Below are 22,927 nucleotides of genomic sequence, written 5' to 3'. Positions count from 1 at the left end.
TTCCCTATATTTAGCTGAATGTTAAGATAGATTGAAAATTCCAGAATCTTCAGACCATCTAGTCATAAGCTCTAGAATTTTTTACTGTTATTAATTTCTTTCATAATCCTCGTGCTTATCTATGCAGTCAGTCTTCGTACAGTTTTCTTACTCATTTTTGTATCCTGTTAATAGTGAGGGCTTTTCTTTGCTTATTTTCTATTTTTATTGCTCAGAGTCTAATTGAATCCCTGAGAAAATAGGCTTCTTAACTTTGGTATCAATTTGGCTCCTGAAATTCAGTGATTAAAAGCACAGTGATGGAACAGGGTTTAGTAGCTATGGCTCATGAACATGCAAAGTACATGAACATACATGTACACTCCCGTTCCCCAGGTCATTAATAAAGTAGTTAAGTTCTCAAGTATCTTTTTAGGTTAGAGTATGTTGATGTCTGCTATGTGTCTGGGAGGAGGCAGTTTTAAATTTTATCTCAAAATCCGTCCATGGACACCTGTGACCTGTTTTTCTTAGAGAGGGTCTTTGGATGAGCATATCTGTGCTGTAGTCTATAGTAATCTCTCCGGTTTTCTGTACAGGAAATTAAATAAGGAGTTGAGTCATGAAAACAGAAAAGCATTCATAAACTCCACTGCAGGGAAGAATTTCCTGTTGCCATGGTTTTGCTGTTGCCAACTTGGAAACGACATGCAAGAGAGACCATTAAAGCCCATAAATAGCCTCAACTCTTAAATATTATTTTAACGTTCCATACTCTGCTTGCAACTGCATGAAATGTGGAATCTCCGTATGCCCTGAGACGCTTCTTTTCCAGAGACTCTGACATTTGCTCTATACGCTTCAGTCCTCTTGTCCCTATTTGTTGTGTTATATAAATTATCCTCACTGCAAAGAACTATATGAAAGGGTCTGGGAAGAGAATATAATAAGCACCCTGGTTCTTTTTTTTTTTTTTTAACATATAGTATATTAGTAGTTTCAGGGGTAGACTTCAGTGATTCATCAGTTGCATATAACACTCAGTGCTCATTACATCGAGTGCCCATTACATCAAGTGCCCTCCTTAATGCCCATCACCCGGTTACCCCATCCCCCCACTCCCGTACCCTCCAGCAACCCTCAGTTTGTTTCCTAGAGTTAAAAGTCTTTTGTGGTTTGCCTCTCTCTCCATTTTTATCTTATTTTATTTTTCCTTCCCTTCCCCTAGGTTCACCTGTTTTGTTTCTTAAATTCCACATATGAGTACAATTATACAGTATTTGTCTCTCTCTGACTGATTTCGCTTAGCGTAATACCCTCTAGTTCCATCCATGTCACTGCAAATGGCAAGAGTTCATTCTTTTTGATGGCTGACTAATATTCCATTATATGCGTATATATTCATATATATATTCCATATTTCGTATGCATGTATATTAACATTCCATTGCATGTATATACCACATCTTTATCCACTCATCTGTCAATGGACATATAGGTTCTTTCCATAGTTCAGCTATTGTGGATACTATAAACACCCTGATTCTATGCATGAGTGGCCAGATTGGAAATGGGACTACGATTTATGCATTTACACACTCCCAGCTGCCTCTGGGTGATGAAAGGCAATGTGAGAATAGCACGAGTGGGGATAGCAAGACCATGCATAAGCAGTGTGGCATCAAGTAAGACACTAGATAAGCATGTGCACATTTTCCTCCAAATCCTAATAACGGTGAAGGCTGGGGGGGACAAGCCTGGATTAGTAGACTGTCTCTGATGGCGCACTTTCACAGTTCTGGAATGTTCAGCAGCAAAGGGTTCCACTTAGCTGTGTGCCCTCCTTTAAGGCCCCTGTAACCTTTCAGGGCAAAACTGAGGAGTGGAAGAGTCCATAATTTCTTTTTTTGCCCTTTCAGAATGTCAGATTTCCTCCAGGGAACAGAAGTCCAAAAGTATGTCCATTCTACAGCCCCCAAAGAGGCAGTTTGCATATTTATCTCTCTTACTTCAAGCTGACAGGATCAAAACCAGCCTCTGCATACCCCAGCAGCCTCTCCCTGGCCATGGCACACCCAGGGATGAGAATTTGCTGTGTGTGCTAGGAGGTCATCTCACCACATTTTGTCCAACTTTATTTTGGGTCAGGAAACCCTTTCTTTCAATATAATCATTAAAATGAGAAAATGCTGGGACACCTGGGTGGCTAAGTTGGGTAAGTGTCCAACTCTGGATTTCAGCTCAGATCTTGACCTCAGGGTTATGAGATCGAGCCCAAGTTGGGCTCTGCGCTGGGCATGGAACCTGCTTAGAATCGTTCTCTCCCTCTTCCTCTGCACCTCCCCTCTCTAAAGAGAGAGAAAGCTCTCCATTTCAGTGTTCCTAAAGGATTGTTTCCTTTACATTCAGCAGTGATTGGATGTGATTGGATCCGTGGATTTGCTTTTCATCAAATAAAAATAGTAATTGTCAATCTTGATTTCTTTATTTTTTCCTGTGCCCATCTTCTGAATCATCCTGTTACACATAAATTAGATCAGTCACGAGCATAATATGGGTTAATGAGGCTCTATTAATTTAATTTTTTAACTTTTTTTTCTCCCTATGCTTCCATATGGATAATTCCTCTTAATATATCTTCCAAATTCACTGTTTTTCTTTTCTTCCATAGTGTCTTAATTTGCTGTTAATGCAGTGCAATGAAATTTTCATTTCAGATACTGTCATCTTCAGGGTTGGAATTGCATTTGGTCCTCTTTTCTTAAATTTCTCATTTTCTCCTCTGTAGGTTCACGTTGTCCTTTAAATACTTGAACATATCTATGATTGCTGTTTCAAAGTTTTTGTGTGCCAGTTCTCTCATCCTTGTCATTTGAGGTCTCCATTTAACACATTTTCTCTGGCTTTTTGAGTTACATTTTACTGCTTCATGTCTCTGGTTACTTTTGATTAGAGAGTATATATTGGGAAGGTTTTATGGTTGTCTAGATTTTGTTGTCTTCTGTAAAAGGACTGTTGAGTTTTGTTTTGGTGGGCAGATACGTTACTTACAAAACAGCTTGATCTTTGTGAATCTTGTTCTTAAGCTTTATTAAAGCATACCTAGAGCGTTCTTTACCCTCTAACTTAGCTCTACTATTAAGGCATGACTTTTCTTGTGTCTGAATACCCGTATATGCAGTGAGGTCTCTCTCTTGTGGCTCGTTAGAATTTGAGTGTCTTCCAACCTATGTGAACTGTGAGAGTTGTTTGCTTCATAATTCTCTGCTGGTTTTTCTTTCCCTCGTAGTTTTTCTGTCTTTTATTGCGGTATATATAAGTGACATGCAGCATTCTGTTAGTTTCAGGTATAGAATGTAATGATTCAATACTTGTGTATACTGTAAATTACCACACAGTAAGTCTAGTCAACAAGTGTTGCCAAACAAGGTTACAAAATTTTTTTTCTTGGGTTGAGAACTTTTAAGATCTACTTGTAGACACTTTAAGATACACAATACAGTATTATTAACTATAGTCACTATGCTGCACACTTCCCTAATAGTTTTTCTTTGCCTGGCTTTTGGAATCTTACTCTCTGTGTGTGCAGCTTACTGTTCAGTCCAAGACTGAAGGACCCTTATGCAGAGTTCTGAACCTCTCTCACTGTGGAGTTTCCTCCTCTTTGGTACTCTGCCCAGCAAGCATCAGCTACCTCGGGCTTCCTGAGCTCCAGTGTGTTTTGGTTTCCCTCTTCAAAGCCATACTCTGTGCTCTTGTTCCAAAAGCACCTCCAAATGGAAAACCTGGTGGGAATCAGAGGGTTCCTCTTCTTTGGCTCTTTTTACCTCTGAGATCACTATCCATCACTGCCTATTATAAAATGTCTGAAAAATGTTGTTTCAGATATTTTGTCAGTTTTTCTAGTTACTTATAACGGGAGAACAAGTCCTGTACCAAGTACTCTGAGTGGAAGCAGAAGTTCCAGATATTTTCATGTTTGTCATCTCAGGCAACTCTCACAGGCCTTGCCAGGTACACAGAATTGGCTTCTTTAGATTAACGTGCCCAAGTTAGATGGCTGGGAAGCATGAGAGAGGTAGAACAGATCCTAGTGCTGAGGTTAACGATGTGTTCAGAGAAAGCATAAATGTGGAATTAAGTACAGCAAAGCCCAGAGCTCTGCCTCGTGGCTGTGGCCCCCTCTCTCAAGCCCCTGGGCTCACATTACCCAAGCCATCTCGACAAATGGCTCTGCTTATTATGTATTGCGATTCAATTCACATTTTAGTAAGAATTGATGGAGTTTTTGAACCATTTCTTATTTTTCCCAGTTTTTCACACAAAGTCCATTTTCCTGGTTCAGAAATAAGGTCTTATTCACAAACAAGCTACAGATGTGTCAGGAGTTGGAATGGTTCTACAATGAAGACATTTTCGGTGGTGGATTTTTTTTTTCTTCCTTACTTTGTCTTCTCATTTGGATGACATAACCTCTAGATAATTACCATCCTCTCACAGTACAGTAAATGGAAAAATAAACTTCCCACCAAGCAATGTGTTGTTTGGAAGCGGGAGACCACCTTCATTTTAGCTGTGTATATGGGTGAGGGAAATCATTTCCTGGGCGAGGCTTGTTTGTCAAGGCAGGACATGGGTGACTTTAGAAGCCCTTGGTAAAGCATTACTCCCCGAAGCTTTCACCTTCATTCATTTGCTGCAGTGTTCCTGAGTGCCTGTCACTTCCCCCATTTTTCGGTAGTGTTACAAGAGCCGCTGAGATTCAGGGTCTTGGAAGAGTAACAATTTTTTTCAGAAAGAAAATAAGTCCTTCATTTGGAATAAATACTTAAACTTTGATAGGGAACTGGATGAAACTAACACTGCTCGAATGCTTTTGCGTATGCAGAGGTCCGTTTGGAGTTGCAGACACGGATGAGTGAAGTAAAGGATTCTGTTCTCACCTCCTTAACTCTGTGTGTTACACTGTAAGGTTTTTCCTTTGAGCATTCCTGGAATGCACCTGGCAAAGAATTTAAAGTATGTAAAGGTCCCTCTTTAAGGAAACTACCCTCTTTTACTTCCACTGCACAACATTCTAAATTCTACTCTGCCCATCCTGAGCATCTTTTGTGGGCAAGGACTTTCATGTACATTATTTCATGTAATCCTCACAGCAGCAAGAATATCTATGGACAGAGAAGTGGAGTGATTTGTTTGTGGTCATTTAGCAAATGATGCTACTGTCATTCAAATTCAGATCTTACTTCCGAAATGAGAAGCCAGGTAACTGCAGGTGTCTTGCCAAGTGAGTTGTTGGCAGAAAACCGTAGTGACTAACTCCTAAGTGTCAGCCCCCACCATCTCCTCCTTCCTCACATCTCCAAGTGTTAGAGGTTTTGAGAAGCCTCAAGTCCCAGGCGCATCCACTTGTACACTTACACAGGCCTTGAGCTGATACAGTATGGGCTCACCTGTCACGGCAAAGGGCAGGACAACAAACTTTTCTTGATCCTGACCCTGAAGTAAAGGCCACCGCTAAACGTACCTTGAAAAATTATTAGTAAACATGATAGATGCCAGAGCGGTTAGAACTCTTGATTTCCCCAAATACTTCATTAATGAGTGAGTGAAATCGTACCACAAAGGCAGAAGCGTGTGTCCTCTCGAATATGTGCTGCTGTTCCAGATGTCAGTACTTGGCCCTGGCTGTGCTTGTGGGCACAGATTTCTGCGTTCCCCATACCCCGAGGCAAGGTTGCATGGATGGGACATCTGGGGGTGTTCAAGGGATAGTCCCCAGGAGCCAACTGACGATTATTGTATTTCAAATTAAATAAAGGGATAAAAATGAGACCTATAAGGTATCTGATTTCATCTTGCATTTGGTATGTTCTGTAGTGGTGAGTATGTTTAATTAAGGGAGCTTAAGCTTTCTTCATTCTGTTGACTTTATTTAGCCTACATGCATTTAGTTAATGAGATTACTTTTCTCTTGTGTTCATAAATATTTAAAGCCAGGAACTTTCCTGAAATCAAATTGCGTAGGCTTGTTTGCCTTCATCGAGCTTTTCTTAACTCTGATACATCCATCAGTGATTGAGAAATGGTTGTTATAACAGTCTGATTACTTGCCCTCATTCAGATTTGTACATAGACACCTTTTCAACCAAGCTTTAGACTACTGAGACGTCAAGGCGTTGAGTCTACACAAGCAGTCAAGGGTGATTATGACACTGACTGTCTCTGAAACTGCTCTACAAACTCATTAACCAGTTCGTACCATCCTCAATCAAAATGCTTAGTGTAGGATGTGATCATGTGTTTTACACTTTTTCAAAGCAGCTGAGAAAAATACTGTTACCATTCCTCAATTATTCAGTACCGCTTATCATCTTCATTGAATATTAGAAATTTTACTTTCTCTGACTTTGCATAGAATGCTGACTTTATTAGTGGGTGTATGTCACTTGCTGGTGGTATGATTTGGAGACAGATCATGTGATTATCAAGATGACCCATAACACGCCTGAATTTACTTTTTAACTTTTAAAGCCCCTCGACAAGTATGAAGGAGCATTATCTTCCTTTCACCCCTCTTCTCAAAGCATATTTCCCTTTAGAAATTTTTTAATATATATTCTCTTCAGCCAGAGAAAAAAGGATTTTTGTCACTTTCATTTTCCTGATTGTCATGCTATTAAATTTTTCATGGTTTCAGGGTTTCAAGGTCACTAAAAATACCACAATAGCAACATTGGATACTTTATTTTTAAGAAAATATAACAAACATTCATTTTCCGTGCTCTCTGAAAAAGTTTAACAGTTATGTTATGTACATAGTATTTTCAGGATTTTGGAATTCCTTTCTTCTCAGAAAGGAAAATGTCATTATTTTGGCCCTCATTTCACCTCTGAAACGTTTGAAACTATTTAAACTGTTTAAAATTTTGAAACTATTTAAACTGTTTAAAATTATCAGCAAAACTTGGGGATTTCCAGAAGTCTCCAGAAAAAGGCTGGTCAAGCAGCGTTCATGACATAAATGAGGCATGCAGAAAAGATGGCGGAAATGGGCCAGAAGTAGAAAAGCAGATGACCTTCCACGTTGTCTTCCACATCAGCTATCCTCTCTGGCAGTAATCCTTTTAGAATTAGACAGACATAAAAAGCAGAATGTAATTCATGAATACTAGATGACAGTCTCTTTTCTAGTTCATTAATTTTGCTCAAAATTGACTTGAAACACATGTAAGTACACATCAAAGCTGACACATTCACTTTAAGGTTTTGAAATGTACTAATCAGTTCAAGAGTTATTTATAGCAGGAGTCCTTAACAGTAGATAGGTTCTTCATACTCAAGAGCTGTCTTAGCTAGTTCAATTATTTATTATAGTGATTTGTAGTTTTTTGTGTTCGTGGTCATTAGGACTTAGAAGATATTTTTTCTTGAAAAGTTTTATGTTGGTACCTATTTTTGCAATTTTTGAAGAGTAGTCTGTGCTTTATTTCACCTTTAGCTTGCTTCTAATTCTAACCCTTTGCATTTAACGTCAGCTTCAAAAATTAAGGTCCTCCGAGAAGCTTGAGGTTGAAATTCCAGGCTCTAGAACATTCTCACAAGTCTGTCTTCAAGGCACCGTGGTCGTAGTCTATTCTTGGAGCAGCGCCTAAGGGCAGTGGAGCTCCTGAGTTACAGTCGCCCTGCGGGTGTTTATTAAAATAGATTCCTCCACCCAGTCCCATACCCATGGAGCAGGATTTCTGGGGGTGGTGCATGGGAATCTGCCTTTTAAACTCACTCCCCAGATGCTACTGTGCACACTAAATTTGAGAACTCCTGCCTCCTGGTATATGCCAGGGGCTCTGCCTTTGCAGCTTCTCTCAAATGCAGTCGAGCATTTTGGTCCTCAGCAGTATGGTTGATGGAGGCTTGAGTTTACCCAGAATGAACACACTTTTGTCATTTTGCAGCCAACACATCCAGGGCCTTTAAGACTAAAGATGCTCCCTTTTGACTGGACAGTTAATACTTATTTCTCTGGTTTCCAGTTATTTGTGGGCAATTGATTTGTTAATGATTAAGTGGGTAGGGGTTGCTGTTGACTTAAGGAAGGTGAGAGCAGAACGGTCTTAATACATTGTTGGACATTGCTAGAATACCTTTGTTATTCAGTGTTACAGTCTTGCTAAATTTCCATCTGTTTCTTAAGAACAGAACATTTCTCTTGCTTAAATGAGAAGTATTAGAAAAGATGTTCTTCGACTGATGTTTGGGTAGAATTCAGGGGTGTGTAAACTTGGATGGGAAATAATTTTACCTTTATTTTCACTGATCCCCTAAAACTTAGCACTTTCTTCATAATTGAAGGTAACAAACTGCAATTGTTTAAGTTCTACCTATGATTTTATTGCAAGTAGAAAGCATAGGTATTTTCATACTGTATTTTTTTTGGAGACCCTTCAAAATATTACTTATGTACATCACTCCTTCAAAGGCATAGTAGTTACTAGATCAATTGCTAAAACTTTTTAGAGAAATCTAGTATCATTTTAAAAGTATTTTTGATAATTATTTTGCAGTATCATAGATTTCTGTTGTAATCATATATATTTTATACATTTATAAATATTATTCTGACAAGGGACCCGTAGGCTTCACAAGACTACCACAGAGAATCAGATACAAAAAATGGATAAGAACACCAATGCTCAGGCACTTGGGTGGCTCAGTCAGTTTAGTGGCTGCCTTCAGCTCAGGTCATGATCCCAGGGTTCTGGGATCCAGCCCCGCATCAGGCTGCCTGCTCCACAGGGAGTCTGCTTCACCCTCTACCTGCCGCTCCCCCTTGCTTGTGCTTGCTCTCTCTCTCTCTGACAAATAAATAAATTAAGTTAAATTAAAAAAAAAGAAAACACTGATGCTAGATGTTATTCTAACATCTTTCCATTCTAAACCATTTCCTTTTTTTCCCCCAAGATATTTTCCTTAAGTGAACTGTTTTTCCTATTATAGTCATCTCATCATTATATATATATATATTTTTTTTTACTGTAGCTGACTCCACTGGAACCCATTCTCTGTACACAACATACAAAGACTATGAAATTATGTTCCATGTTTCCACCATGCTGCCATACACGCCTAACAACAAGCAACAGGTAAGAGACAGAGCCTGGTGTTGTCTGTGTTTCTTCGCCCTTGTTCATTTCCCCCAGAAGCCTAAGTGGCAAGTTTGTAAAGTCTTAAACCAGAATTTAATGTTGCACCTGTCACCACAGCAGGAAGCTTTGTACTTTGCGGAAATAACGAATAGCAAATGAGCTGAAAACAAATGAAGAGACACAAATTCTAGGTTAACAGCCAGCTGGATGGCTTTGTGAATTAATCACTTGCTTTTCACCCACGGGACTGAGGTTTTCATGGAATCTGAAGAGAACAAGTTGCAATCATGGTGATTAGGTGACCCTGCAGGGTTGCAGAGAACATGTATGAGTGGGTGGAATTCCATCTCGAGAGGCCAAGGTACAAAGCAGAAAAGTACTGATGTGTCATTGCAGATTTCAGAGGAGGTTTGGTACACTAACTGGGAGCAAAACCAAAATAAATGTCAATGAGATCTCAGAAAAAGGTATTTTCTTAACGTTTATCGGGAGACCACAAAGAAGATAAAAACGATTACCTTTGTATACATTATACATAGTTTCTTTTTAAAAAGATCTAAAAGCACAATGTCTATTACTAAAATGTGGTCGTTGACATAGTAAATGAAGAAACCTAGAAGTGGCAGATTGTCACAGAGTAAAAGGGAAACGGGCAGTATTATTTTAGAAAGTATGTGGTCATTGCTGTTTTTTAAAAATATGTCAAAATAAATGATACCAAACTGACATTTAAAAGAGCTAGAGAGCAAACAGCTTCTCCTTTTGATAGCAGTTATAAACACAAGCAGTCCAGAATTACTTCTGACCTTAAAACGTATCTAGATTTTATTATTGTCAACTGTTATGCTAACAGAACACAGGCCAGCTGCAGAATGAATCACATCCTCTCTCCCAGAATTTAACCAAACAGGGATCTAATCGAACACTTCATCACTGCAGGTTTGATTAAATCACAAATCGAGGTAATGAAATTTTGCTTCTTATAAGTACCAAAGGAATAAAAAAGAGGGATCAAAGCAGTCAATCACCTACAAATCTGAAATAAATCTATTTAGAATAAATTCTATGATCTGGAATTTGTTGGCAGCTTTTTTATGCAAATTCCAAGTTCCAGATTACCCAAAGAGGAAAACATCATGGTAAGGAAAATGTATTTTTCTTATTCTGACCAGTAAGTAGAAAAAAAATTTCAGGATGTTCACAAGTGATGTTTAAAGGATTATTGTTTCTACCTGATTACTCAGCAGGGAAAGTAAGATATACGAAAGGATAAAAAAATTAGTTAACAAGATTCAGTTAATTGTTTATTTCTCCTAAATGAGTTGAAGTGTGTTGAGCAGCATGAGTTGGTATTTAAATGGACAGCTATCCAGATTATTTAATCTGGAGGTCCAATCAAGGCAAAAGTGATATCATGGTCCTAAATCAGAATGAAAGAGTCGTTGGTACTGCTACATCTTAAGAAATTTTAATTCTCTAGCTAGAGAATTTATTTCTTTTATGTAGATCACTTTATGCTTGGAAAAAACAAACAGAACATAGCTTTTAAAATCTTGTGGCAGGAATTTATTTATAAATACTGTCTTTCATTATATATAATGTGAGATGGATAAATGGATTTATTTCTGTTTGGGTCCTTTACTAAGACTTTAGTGTTACATATCAAGCAAGAAGAAAGAATGACATTGCATCAAAAAGACAATGACATCATTGTATGTGTATGTCAATGATGTAATACATAGACAATTTTTTTTGGGGGGGTGCCCAAGATCCTGAGTAGATTAATAGTATTTAATAGTGGGTATATTCTGTATAGCAATCAGTACAGACCAGCCTTTATTTCTGTAACATCCAATAATATATCATGTTTAGAAATGAAAATAAATGGCCTCATTAGAAGATAATTTGGGATGCTTTGAAATGGGAGACAAACCATAAGAGACTCTTAATCTCAGGAAACAAATTGAGGGTTGCTTGAGGGTGGGGGGAGGCATAGGGTGGCTGAGTTATGGACCATTGGGGAGGGTATGTGCTATGGTGAGTGCTGTGAATTGTGTAAGACTGATGAATCACAGACCTGTACCCCTGGGGAAAATAATACATTATATGTTAATAATTTTTTAAAAAGTACATTTCTGGAACATTCTAACTCCCAATTCTCAACCCTAATCTAAAAGGCTACTGTTTCTCCCAGCTGGCAGCCAATACTAGATCATTGATTTTACTGGTATGTAATTTGTGTAGGTTAAAGTCACTGGAGAATTAAAAAAAAAGTTTTACAAATGCAAGCTTATACCTTATAGATAGTTGATATAAATTGTATATTTTGTTATTTTTCTCCTTGACAGAGCCTCTATATAATAAATGAGAAATGCAAATTTTGTTCAACTTTTTTTTTTCACACTACTGAATTAAACTATCTAATAAACCCCTCTTACAGACCCACTGACCTAGACTGACTTGGGGTGCCTGAATTTGAAAGCCACCTTTCCAGAACGCTGTTTAATGTGAAACAGAAGGTGGCCTTAAGCAGCTTTCACTGTAATTAAAAAAGCTGTTTCAACTTGAAATTTAACCCACTTTAGGAATATTAGTAATGTCTGCATTCCCAGCTGGTGACACAGAAAGGATCTTCGAAAACACCTTAGCCACATTTCTTTAAATGAAGTGAATTAAACCATAACATAAATTGCATTGTAATTACTTCAGCCATTCTCTTCTCTAACACATCTTCCCTATGGCAAGTTTCTTATGTGAAAATGGAACAAAACTGTTGTTATGGAAACAGAATTTGGAGAGGCTGGAACTTGGCATAATATGCCAGATATTGGTTTGCTCCTGAATGGGCTCTATATTTATGCAAATTTCAGAATATTCATTTCTGTATTCTTCCTGGGAGGGATTAAGACAGACTAAACTATTGACAGCAACTGTGTCGATTACCTCCCTTAATATGTCCTGATTAGTAATAAATGTTTTAAATACAGTTACAGAAGGGAATTGGGAGGAAAATGCAGAGTGTCGTCATTTGTGTTGTTTGCTTATTTTTTCTTTTAGCTCCTACGGAAGCGGCACATTGGAAATGATATTGTCACAATTGTTTTCCAAGAGCCGGGAGCACAGCCATTCAGCCCAAAAAACATCCGCTCCCACTTCCAGCACGTGTTCGTCATCGTGCGCGTCCACAACCCCTGCACTGACGGGGTCTGTTACAGGTACTGGCCCCGCGGCTGTGGCTGCACGGGTGTTGGGTGGCGGTCGCACCGAGGGCCCCCTCCAGCTCCACTTTCTCAAGTGGCCGTGGGAAGTCCGTTAATACTTATTTTTGTCTTTAAACTGTGCGTGTAGATGGCTGAAGTCACACGAAGACGTCATCTGACGGTGTTGACATTGCCCAGACACGTTGGCTAGACACCTGCTGTTTCCATTTGCACCTGTTCCTTAGGTGGTGTCCTTCATCCATACCATCTGGTCACCAACTAATTACTCATTTTGCTAATTATACTTTGCTTTTGGTGTGGCAAGAGCAGAGAATGATGATCATAATAGTTAGAAAAGTTTTGTTTTAATTATTATTATTTAAAAAGCTCAAACCGTTGCTCAGGAGTGATTTGATTCATACTAACATTTCTGACTGCCATCTTTGAGGCATTTCTCAGCCTTAGTAAGCCCGTGATGGAATTGTTCCCGTGCTCCTTGTTGACCTGGTCTCATGAGTATCAGAATTCAGGCGTCTGTCTGCAAGAGGCCTTTGGGTGTTGACAAGAATAAGAACCTGAATTGCTGGGTTGATGTGGGCATAGTACCAAGAAGATGTGGAAGGCTGTTCTGGCATTAACAAGATGTTTCTAATTTGAATCTGTCCTTTTAAATGATCCTGTATGGAATTTTATCCTGTCTTCCCATCCCTAAAATTTGGAAGATTAGGCTTTGTTAATTTTGGATATTTGTTTTTGAATTAATACAGCCACCTACCCAGAAACTGGCCCACACAGACTGATAAGTGGTTTGTTGTGAGCTCCACACCTGTCTAATTCTAGGTGTCAGTGCGGGTTGATTGCAGGAGTCGAGCGAGCAAACTCCGGGCATGAAACAAATAAAGGTTCCTATGGACTCCTGTAAGCCACCACCTTCCCTGCACACGTCCCATGGCAACTGTACATGTTGGCCTCTGGTGATAAGCCCAGCACTATGCTCGGTGCTCGATGTGGGATACCTCCTTTAATTTTGAAAACCCATGCATTAGGTACTGTTTTTTAAAAATCCCCATTTTCAGATGAGGGAGTTTAAGCAATGGAACTAGGTAGTTAGATTGTAATGCACTAAGTCTGATTCCACAGCGGGGCCCTTCACTGCTCTGCTGTGCTGCCTGGCTCCCATGCCCTTTGAAGCGTGGGTCCTTGCTGCCCTGGCTGCTGACACATAGGCTTTTCTAGAACTCTAGGCGAAGGGGTGGAAACTCCCAACAAAAGAGACCTAGATCTGCAGCCTTTTACTGGGAAAATGGTCTCTGAAGGCTGCATGTTTTAGGTGTGCAGAACATTTGACTCTAACTGGGAGGGATAGCTCTTCCCATCTAGAAAATATCCCCAAGCATCTGAAACACTCCCCCCGCTGATTCGTGCCGGGGATTTCATACAGCTTTAGTAGAAAGTGAATCCCCCTTTTTTTTTTTTTTTTTTTTTACTTTTTTTCCATTTTCTTTATTTTTTCAGCGTAACAATATTCATTGTTTTTGCACAACACCCAATGCTCCATGCAAAACCTGCCCTCCCCATTACCCACCACCTGTTCCCCCAACCTCCCACCCCTGACCCTTCAAAACCCTCAGGTTGTTTTTCAGAGTCCATAGTCTCTTATGGTTCGCCTCCCCTTCCAAATTTTTTTTTTTTTTTAATAAACATATAATGTATTTTTATCCCCAGGGGTACAGGTCTGTGAATCGCCAGGTTTACACACTTCACAGCACTCACGATAGCACATACCCTCCCCAATGTCCATAGCCCCCTCCCCCTCTCCCAATCCCACCTCCCCCCAGCAACCCCCAGTTTGTTTTGTGAGATTAAGAGTCATTTATGGTTTGTCTCCCTCCCAATCCCATCTTGTTTCATTTATTCTTCTCCTATCCCCCTAACCCCCCATGTTGCTTCTCCATGTCCTCATATCAGGGAGATCATATGATAGTTGTCTTTCTCCGATTGACTTATTTCACTAAGCATGATACGCTCTAGTTCCATCCACGTCGTCGCAAATGGCCAGATTTCATTTCTTTTCGTGGCTGCATAGTATTCCATTGTGTATATATACCACCTCTTCTTTATCCATTCATCTGTTGATGGACATCTAGGTTCTTTCCATAGTTTGGCTATTGTAGACATTGCTGCTATAAACATTCGGGTACACGTGCCCCTTCGGATCACTATGTTTGTATCTTTAGGGTAAATACCCAGTAGTGCAATTGCTGGGTCATAGGGTAGTTCTATTTTCAACATTTTGAGGAACCTCCATGCTGTTTTCCAGAGTGGTTGCACCAGCTTGCATTCCCACCAGCAGTGGAGGAGGGCTCCCCTTTCTCCTGATCCTCGCCAGCATCTGTCATTTCCTGACTTGTTAATTTTAGCCATTCTGACTGGTGTGAGGTGATATCTCATTGTGGTTTTGATTTGTATTTCCCTGATGCCCAGTGACGTGGAGCACTTTTTCATGTGTCTGTTGGCAATCTGGATGTCTTCTTTGCAGAAATGTCTGTTCATGTCCTCTGCCCATTTCTTGATTGGATTGTTTGTTCTTTGGGTGTTGAGTTTGCTAAGTTCCTTATAGATTTTGGATACTAGCCCTTTATCTGATATGTCGTTTGCAAATATCTTCTCCCATTCTGTCAGTTGTCTTTTGGTTTTGTGAACTGTTTCCTTTGCTGTGCAAAAGCTTTTGATCTTGATGAAATCCCAATAGTTCATTTTTGCCCTTGCTTCCCTTGCCTTTGCCATTGTTCCTAGGAAGATGTTGCTACGGCTGAGGTCGAAGAGGTTGCTGCCTGCATTCTCCTCAAGGAGTTTGATGGATTCCTTTCTCACATTGAGGTCCTTCATCCATTTGGAGTCTATTTTCGTGTGTGGTGTAAGGAAGTGGTCCAATTTCATTTTTCTGCATGTGGCTGTCCAATTTTCCCAGCACCATTTATTGAAGAGGCTGTCTTTTTTCCACTGGACATTCTTTCCTGCTTTGTCGAAGATTAGTTGACCATAGAGTTGAGGGTCGATTTCTGGGCTCTCTATTCTGTTCCACTGATCTATGTGTCTGTTTTTGTGCTAGTACCATGTTGTCTTGATGATGACAGCTTTGTAATAGAGCTTGAAGTCCGGAATTGTGATGCCACCAACTTTGGCTTTCTTTTTCAATATTCCTTTGGCTATTCGAGGTCTTTACTGGTTCCATATAAATTTTAGGATTATTTGTTCCATTTCTTTGAAAAAAAAAGGATGGTATTTTGATAGGGATTGCATTAAATGTGTAGATTGCTTTAGATAGCATAGACATTTTCACAATATTTATTCTTCCAATCCAGGAGCATGGAACATTTTTCCATTTCTTTGTGTCTTCCTCAGTTTTTTTCATGAGTACTTTATAATTTTCTGTATATAGATTCTTAGCCTCTTTGGTTAGGTTTATTCCTAGGTATCTTATAGTTTTGGGTACAATTGTAAATGGGATTGACTCCTTAATTTCTCTTTCTTCTGTCTTGTTGTTGGTGTACAGAAATGCAACTGATTTCTGTGCATTGATTTTATATCCTGACACTTTACTGAATTCCTTTACAAGTTCTAGCAGTTTTGGAGTGGAGTCTTTTGGGTTTTCCACATATAGTATCATATCATCTGCGAAGAGTGATAGTTTGACTTCTTCTTTACCGATTTGGATGCCTTTAATTTCTTTTTGTTGTCTGATTGCTGAGGCTAGGACTTCTAGTACTATGTTGAATAGCAGTGGTGATAATGGACATCCCTGCCGTGTTCCTGACCTTAGCGGAAAAGCTTTCAGTTTTTCTCCATTGAGAATGATATTTGTGGTTGGTTTTTCATAGATGGCTTTGAAAATATTGAGGTATGTGCCCTCTATCCCTACACTTTGAAGAGTTTTGATCAGGAAGGGATGCTGTACTTTGTCAAATGCTTTTTCAGCATCTATTGAGAGTATCATATGGTTCTTGTTCTTTCTTTTATTAATGTGTTCTATCACATTGATTGATTTGCGGATGTTGAACCAACCCTGCAGCCCTGGAATAAATCCCACTTGATCGTGGTGAATAATCCTTTTAATGTACTGTTGAATCCTATTGGCTAGTATTTTGGCGAGAATTTTTGCGTCTGTGTTCATCAAGGATATTGGTCTGTAGTTCTCTTTTTTGGTGGGATCCTTGTCTGGTTTTGGGATCAAGGTGATGCTGGCCTCATAAAATGAGTTTGGAAGTTTTCCTTCCATTTCTATTTTTTTGGAACAGTTTCAGGAGAATAGGAATTAGTTCTTCTTTAAATGTTTGGTAGAATTCCCCTGGGAAGCTGTCTGGCCCTGGGCTTTTGTTTGTTTGGAGATTTTTGAAGACTGTTTCAATCTCCTTACTGGTTATGGGCCTGTTCAGGTTTTCTATTTCTTCCTGGTTCAGTTGTGGTAGTTTATATGTCTCTAGGAATGCATCCATTTCTTCCAGATTGTCCAATTTGTTGGCGTAGAGTTGCTCATAGTATGTTCTTATAATTGTCTGTATTTCTTTGGTGTTAGTTGTGATCTCTCCTCTTTCATTCATGATTTTATTGATTTGGGTCCTTTCTCTTTTCTTTTTGATAAGTCTGGCCAGGGGTTTATCAATCTTATTGATTCTTTCAAAGAACCAGCTCCTAGTTTCATTGATTTTTTTCTATTGTTTTTTTGGTTTCTATTTCATTGATTTCTGCTCTGATCTTTATGATTTCTCTTCTCCTGCTGGGTTTAGGGTTTCTTTCTTGTTCTTTCTCCAGCTCCTTTACGTGTAGGGTTAGGTTGTGTACTTGAGACCTTTCTTGTTTCTTGAGAAAGGCTTGTACCGCTATATATTTTCCTCTCAGGACTGCCTTTGCTGTGTCCCACAGATTTTGAACTGTTGTGTTTTCATTATCATTTGTTTCCATGAATTTTTTCAATTCTTCTTTAATTTCCTGGTTAACCCATTCATTCTTTAGAAGGATGCTGTTTAGTCTCCATGTATTTGGGTTCTTTCCAGCTTTCCTCTTGTGATTGAGTTTTAGCTTCAGAGCATTGTGGTCTGAAAATATGCAGGGAATGATCCTAATCTTTTGATACCGGTTGAGACCTGATTTGTGACCCAGCATGTGATCTATTCTGGAGAAGGTTCCGTGTGCACTAGAGAAGAATGTGTATTCTGTTCCTTTGGGATGAAATGTTGTGAATATATCTGTGATGTCCATCTGGTCCAGTGTGTCATTTAAGGCCTTTATTTCCTTGTTGATCTTTTGCTTGGATGATCTGTCCATTTCAGTGAGGGGAGTGTTAAAGTCCCCTACTATTATTGTATTATTATTGATGTGTTTCTTTGATTTTGTTATTAATTGGTTGATATAGTTGGCTGCTCCCACGTTAGGGGCATAGATATTTAAAATTGTTAGATCTTCTTGTTGGACAGACCCTTTGAGTAGGATATAGTGTCCTTCCTCATCTCTTATTATAGTCTTTTTGGCTTAAAATCTAATTGATCTGATATAAGGATTGCCACCCCAGCTTTCTTCTGATGCCCATTAGCATGGTAAATTGTTTTCCACCCCCTCACTTTAAATCTGGAGGTGTCTTCGCATCTAAAATGAGTTTCTTGTAGGCAACATACTGATGGGTTTTGTTTTTTTTATCCATTCTGATACCCTGTGTCTTTTGATTGGGGCATTTAGCCCATTAACATTCAGGGTAACTATTGACAGATATGAATTTAGTGCCATTATTAGTCTGTAAGGTGACTGTTACTTTATATTGTCTCTGTACCTTTCTGATCTACTACTTTTAGGCTCTCTCTTTGCTTAGAGGACCCCTTTCAATATTTCCTGTAGAGCTGGTTTGGTGTTTGCAAATTCTTTCAGTTTTTGTTTGTCCTGGAAGCTTTTGATCTCTCCTTCTATTTTCAATGATAGCCTAGCTGGATAGAGTATTCTTGGCTGCATGTTTTTCTCGTTTAGTGCTCTGAATATATCATGCCAGCTCTTCCTGACCTGCCAGGTCTCTGTGGATAAGTCTGCCGCCAATCTAATATTTTTACCATTGTATGTTACAGACTTCTTTTCTCGGGCTGCTTTCAGGATTTTCTCTTTGTCACTAAGACTTGTAAATTTTACTATTAGGTGACGGGGTGTGGACCTATTCTTGCTGACTTTGAGGGGGGTTCTCTGCATCTCCTGGATTTTGATGCTTCTTCCCTTTGCCACATTAGGGAAATTCTCTCCAATAGACCTTCTGCTCCCCTCTCTGTTTCTTCTTCTTCTGGAATCCCAATTATTCTAATGTTGTTTTGTCTTACGGTGTCACTTATCTCTCGAATTCTCCCCTCATGGTCCAGTAGCTGTTTGTCCCTCTTTTGCTCAGCTTCTTTATTCTCTGTCTTTTGGTCTTCTATATCACTAATTCTTTCTTCTGCCTCATTTATCCTAGCAGTGAGAGCCTCCATTTTTGATTGCACCTCATTAATAGCTTTTTTGATTTCAACTTGGTTAGATTTTAGTTCTTTAATTTCTCCAGAAAGGGCTTTAATATCTCCAGAGAGGGTTTCTCTAATATCTTCCATGCCTTTTTCGAGCCCGGCTAAGATGTTCAGAATCGTCATTCTGAACTCTTGATCTGACATATTACCAATGTCTGTGTTGATTAGGTCCCTAGCCTTCGGTACTGTCTCTTGTTCTTTTGTTTGTGGTGATTTTTTCAGCCTTGTCATTTTGTCCAGATAAGAGGATATGAAGGAGCAAATAAACTATTAAAAGGGTGGCAAAGACCCCAGAAAAATGCGCTGTAACCAAATCAGAAGAGACCCCTAATTGTGGGGGGGGAGAAAGGGGATAAAAACAGATTCTGGAAAAAAAAAAGAAATTTAAAAAATAAAACAAATAAAGAAAAAATATAAAAAAGAAAGAAAAAATATATATATTTAGATAAACTAGTCCAAAAACGTTAAAAAAGAAAAGGGTAAAAGTTTAGCAGAAAAATTTAGCAGAAGAAAAAAGAAAAAAGAAAAAAAAATTGAAAAAAGAAAAAAAAAATTGAAGTAGCCGCAAGACTAAAGAATCATGGGGAGAAAGCCATGAGTTCCGTGCTTTGCTTTCTCCTCCTCTGGAATTGCTCTGCTGTCTTAGGAATTGAACCTACTTTCCTTGATAGCTGAACTTCGTCCTGGCTGGATATTTTGTTGATCTTCTGGGGGAGGGGCCTGTTGTAGTGACTCTCAAGTGTCTTTGCCTGAGGCGGGATTGCACCGCCCTTACTTAAGACTAAGTAATCGGCTCGGGTTCGCTTTTGGGAGCTTCTGTTCCCTGAACGCTTTCCGTAGAGTTCCGGAGGACGGGAATGAAAATGGCGGCGTCCCAGTCTCCGGCCCGGAGGAGCCGAGAGCCTGGGGCCCCACTCCTCAGTGCGCCCCCAGAGGACAGCACCCAATCACTCCCGTATCCCCAGTCTCTAGCCGCGCTCCGAGCTCACCCAGCCCGCGACCAGTTCAAGGTAACCCCGAGCTGAGAGTTCCATCCTCGGCTCTGTCTCTGCAGCCGGCTTCTCCGTTCTAATACCTGCGAGCTCTGCGACACTCCGACACCCCCGATCCTTCTGTGACTCTGCGGGACCTGGGGCCACGCTGACCCCGCGTGGGCTTCACCCTGGTTTAGCCTCTGGAGCAATGTCCCTCAGTGGGACAGACTTTTAAAAGTCCTGATTTTGTGCTCCGTTCCTCCGCCGCTTGCCGGGAGCCGGCCCCTCCCCCCGCGGTCTATCTTCCCGTCGTTTTAGATTCACTTCTCCGCCAGTCCTACCTTTCAGAAAGTGGTTGATTTTCTGTTTCTAGAGTTGCTGTTCTTCTTCTCTTCGCTCTCCCGTTGGATTTGTAGGTGTTTGCAATCTTTAGATAAGCTATCGAGCTGATCTCCTGCTACCTGATATAGTCTCAGGCTGCTACTTCTCCCCCATCTTGACTCCTCCCTCGAAAGTGAATCCCTTTTTGATTGGTCACTACCATGTTTGGGAGTGGAAGGCTGTGCAGTTTGTTTTAGAGAGAGATTCTTCTTTAAAAGTCATTGTCTAAATAAAGTGCTATTGCTTAGAAATGTAATGCAAGCCATATGTTAATTTATATTTTTAATGGCTATATTTTTAAGGTAACAAGAAATGGGTAAAATTAATTTTAGCAATATGTTTTGACCCAGGAATATATTTTATTTACCTGCTATATCCAAATTTTATTATTTCAACAGGTGATTTTGAAGTTTTAAAAATGATTGGCCTATGTTACTTATTTTTGGACTAAGACTCTGGAATTTGGAGTCTGTTTTAGACTTATAGCTCAGCTCAGTAAGGATGCTTGATTTTCATTGGAAGTAATCTGTGTTGAGATTTCATAAAATTTGTAACTGGAAAAGTAGATTCGTATACCCAGATTTTCCAGACATCCTTTTTCAGAGCTTTCGAATAACTGAGTTGAATGTCACTTTTAAAAATATAATGTAACTTCCTACTCCTTGGTCACAGTAGCCGCATTTCAAGTGCTCAGTAGCCTACGCATGGCCAGTGCAAGTCTAAACAGATGGATGGGGAAGAAAGTGTCTCCCAGCCCTGTTCACACTTTGCAAGGTGACGAAGTGAGGTCTTACTCTTTTATACCCCACCTACAACCCCACCTTGAAAATCATGCCTTTTTTGCTGCCTCTCTTATTTTTAATCTGTTGCCTGGAGAGCCCGTCTTCTTAACCCCACCGTGCCATGTGATGCTGGACCCTTTGTGGGAGGACACTGGCCACCCTGGGTCATGCCACATGAGCTAGCCTGGGATTTTCTAGTTGTCAAGCCTGTTTGGGGACCCAGCACACTGCTTTGTAAACTGGGAATGTGGGTCTTCTGTAAATCCAAGAGAGAACATACCAGTTTGGAACATCACTAAAAGAAATCACAAGAAACTAAAGTAGTGATCTTTTCCTGTTGTAAACTTTACATGTATTAATTGTTCTCAGTCCCTCTCAAACAGGGGTTGGCATGTTTCTTGGGGGTGTGTGGTGACATGAGGAGATGTTTAAAGTCTCAGAAGAGGGCAGTTTTTTGTAGTTAATGCTTGGGAGAAAGCATGTGAAGGGATTCATGTTCTCATGAAAATAAATGGTCATGAGGTGCCTGGGTGGCTCAGTTGGTAAAGCAGCTGACTCTTGATTTCAGCTCAGGGCATGATCTCAGAATCCTGGGATTGAGCCCCATGTTGGGCTCAACACTCAGCGGGGAGTTTGCTTGGGATTTTCTCCCTCCCTCTCCCTCTGCCCCTCCCCTGGTTCAAGTGCATCCAAGTCCTTGCTCTCTCTTTCTCTAAAATAAGTAATTTTTAGGAAAAAAAAAAACAAAAACAGAAAGAACAGAAATGTATTATGAAGCAGAATAGAAAATTTGTATAGATTTTAAGATAGAACATGGGTCTTCCAAAGAATTTCTGTACATAGGAGTTTTTCTCATACCCCAGCCACTCCCCAGACTACTAGGGATATGAATTTATGGGCCTCTTTTATTAGAGGTACTTTGGTAGAAAAGCTTAGTGCTAAATTAGGTTTAAATCTAATTTAATTCTATCCCTGAGTGATAGAGTGATTCAGATGCTTTTTATCATTGAAAATCTCTTATTGCGAACTTTCTGCCCTATGAACATTCACATTTATTTATTGACATCTACTTGGTGCCTGTAATGAGGAAAGTGCCAAAGTTGTTTTCTCAAAAGAGCTTCTTGCTATAATCAGGTAGGAAAGTGTGGGGTCAGTACAGGCTCAAATTATAAGGAACATTGAACTGAGAAAATGGGGTTTGGCATGGGTTCTAAAGCACAGATGGATGAAATTCAGTGGGGAAAAGAGAAACAGTTCTAGGAGTGACCAGCCTTACATACAGAAGCAGAGACACAGGAGGGGGTGTAGAAGGTACAGGAAGAAGGCTGCTCTAGTAGTTGGGGTTACTGGGAGGTGGAGGCCCTTGGAATGCTAGGCTGTCTAGTAGCACAGTATAAATGGAGTTCTAGGGAAGTTCACCCAGTGCCACCATGCAAGGTAATTTGTATACAAAAAGGCAAATTTGGAGCTCATCGCTGTTGTTCATTGATTTTTTTTTTTTGCCTGTTCTTTATAGTCCTTACCGTATATGTGCTAGACACTATTCTAGGCCCTGGGATGCAGCAGGTAAGCCAAGAGAGAAAAATCCCTGTGGTGGATATGGAGAAGAGGTCCCGATATATTGCGTGTTATCTCCTCAGGGACTGAAAAGTTGATAATAGGAAAAACTGACTATTTCAAACTAATTTCAGAGGCCAGTTAACGTTGAACAGTAGACATAGCCAAGAACTCGGAAATGAATCACTAAGTCTGTACTATGCACATACCTGTTAAGAGAGTCCCCTGGTCTCTTTATTTTGTTTGGTGTCATCGTACTGAGCTTGATTGTCTGGTCCTGCTTGATAGAGCAGGTTAGAAGCAATAAATCAAAAAGATGAGGAACTGTTCAGTGGCAAGAATGCACTGAAAACATCAATAAGTGATTACTCATAA

The 22,927-nt window shown here is 39.8% G+C and overlaps 1 protein-coding gene across 7 annotated transcripts in view; it reads left to right on the top strand.

Annotated features, from left to right (window-relative positions):
* Nucleotides 1–22,927, top strand: part of SIPA1L1 (signal induced proliferation associated 1 like 1) — a 398,364-nt gene that overhangs the window by 295,108 nt on the left and 80,329 nt on the right. For all 7 annotated transcript variants that reach the window (XM_046008524.1, XM_046008528.1, XM_046008527.1 and 4 more), the window contains 2 exons: nucleotides 9,019–9,122; nucleotides 12,183–12,340. In XM_046008524.1, the coding sequence (XP_045864480.1) occupies nucleotides 9,019–9,122; nucleotides 12,183–12,340 (262 nt within the window). The remainder of the gene's footprint in view (nucleotides 1–9,018; nucleotides 9,123–12,182; nucleotides 12,341–22,927) is intronic.

This window comes from Meles meles, chromosome 6 (genome assembly GCF_922984935.1).
Source record: "Meles meles chromosome 6, mMelMel3.1 paternal haplotype, whole genome shotgun sequence".
In the NCBI taxonomy this organism is placed as follows: domain Eukaryota; kingdom Metazoa; phylum Chordata; class Mammalia; order Carnivora; family Mustelidae; genus Meles; species Meles meles.
Note: the sequence above shows the minus strand (reverse complement) of the source record. Positions and strands in the feature narration are given on the sequence as shown.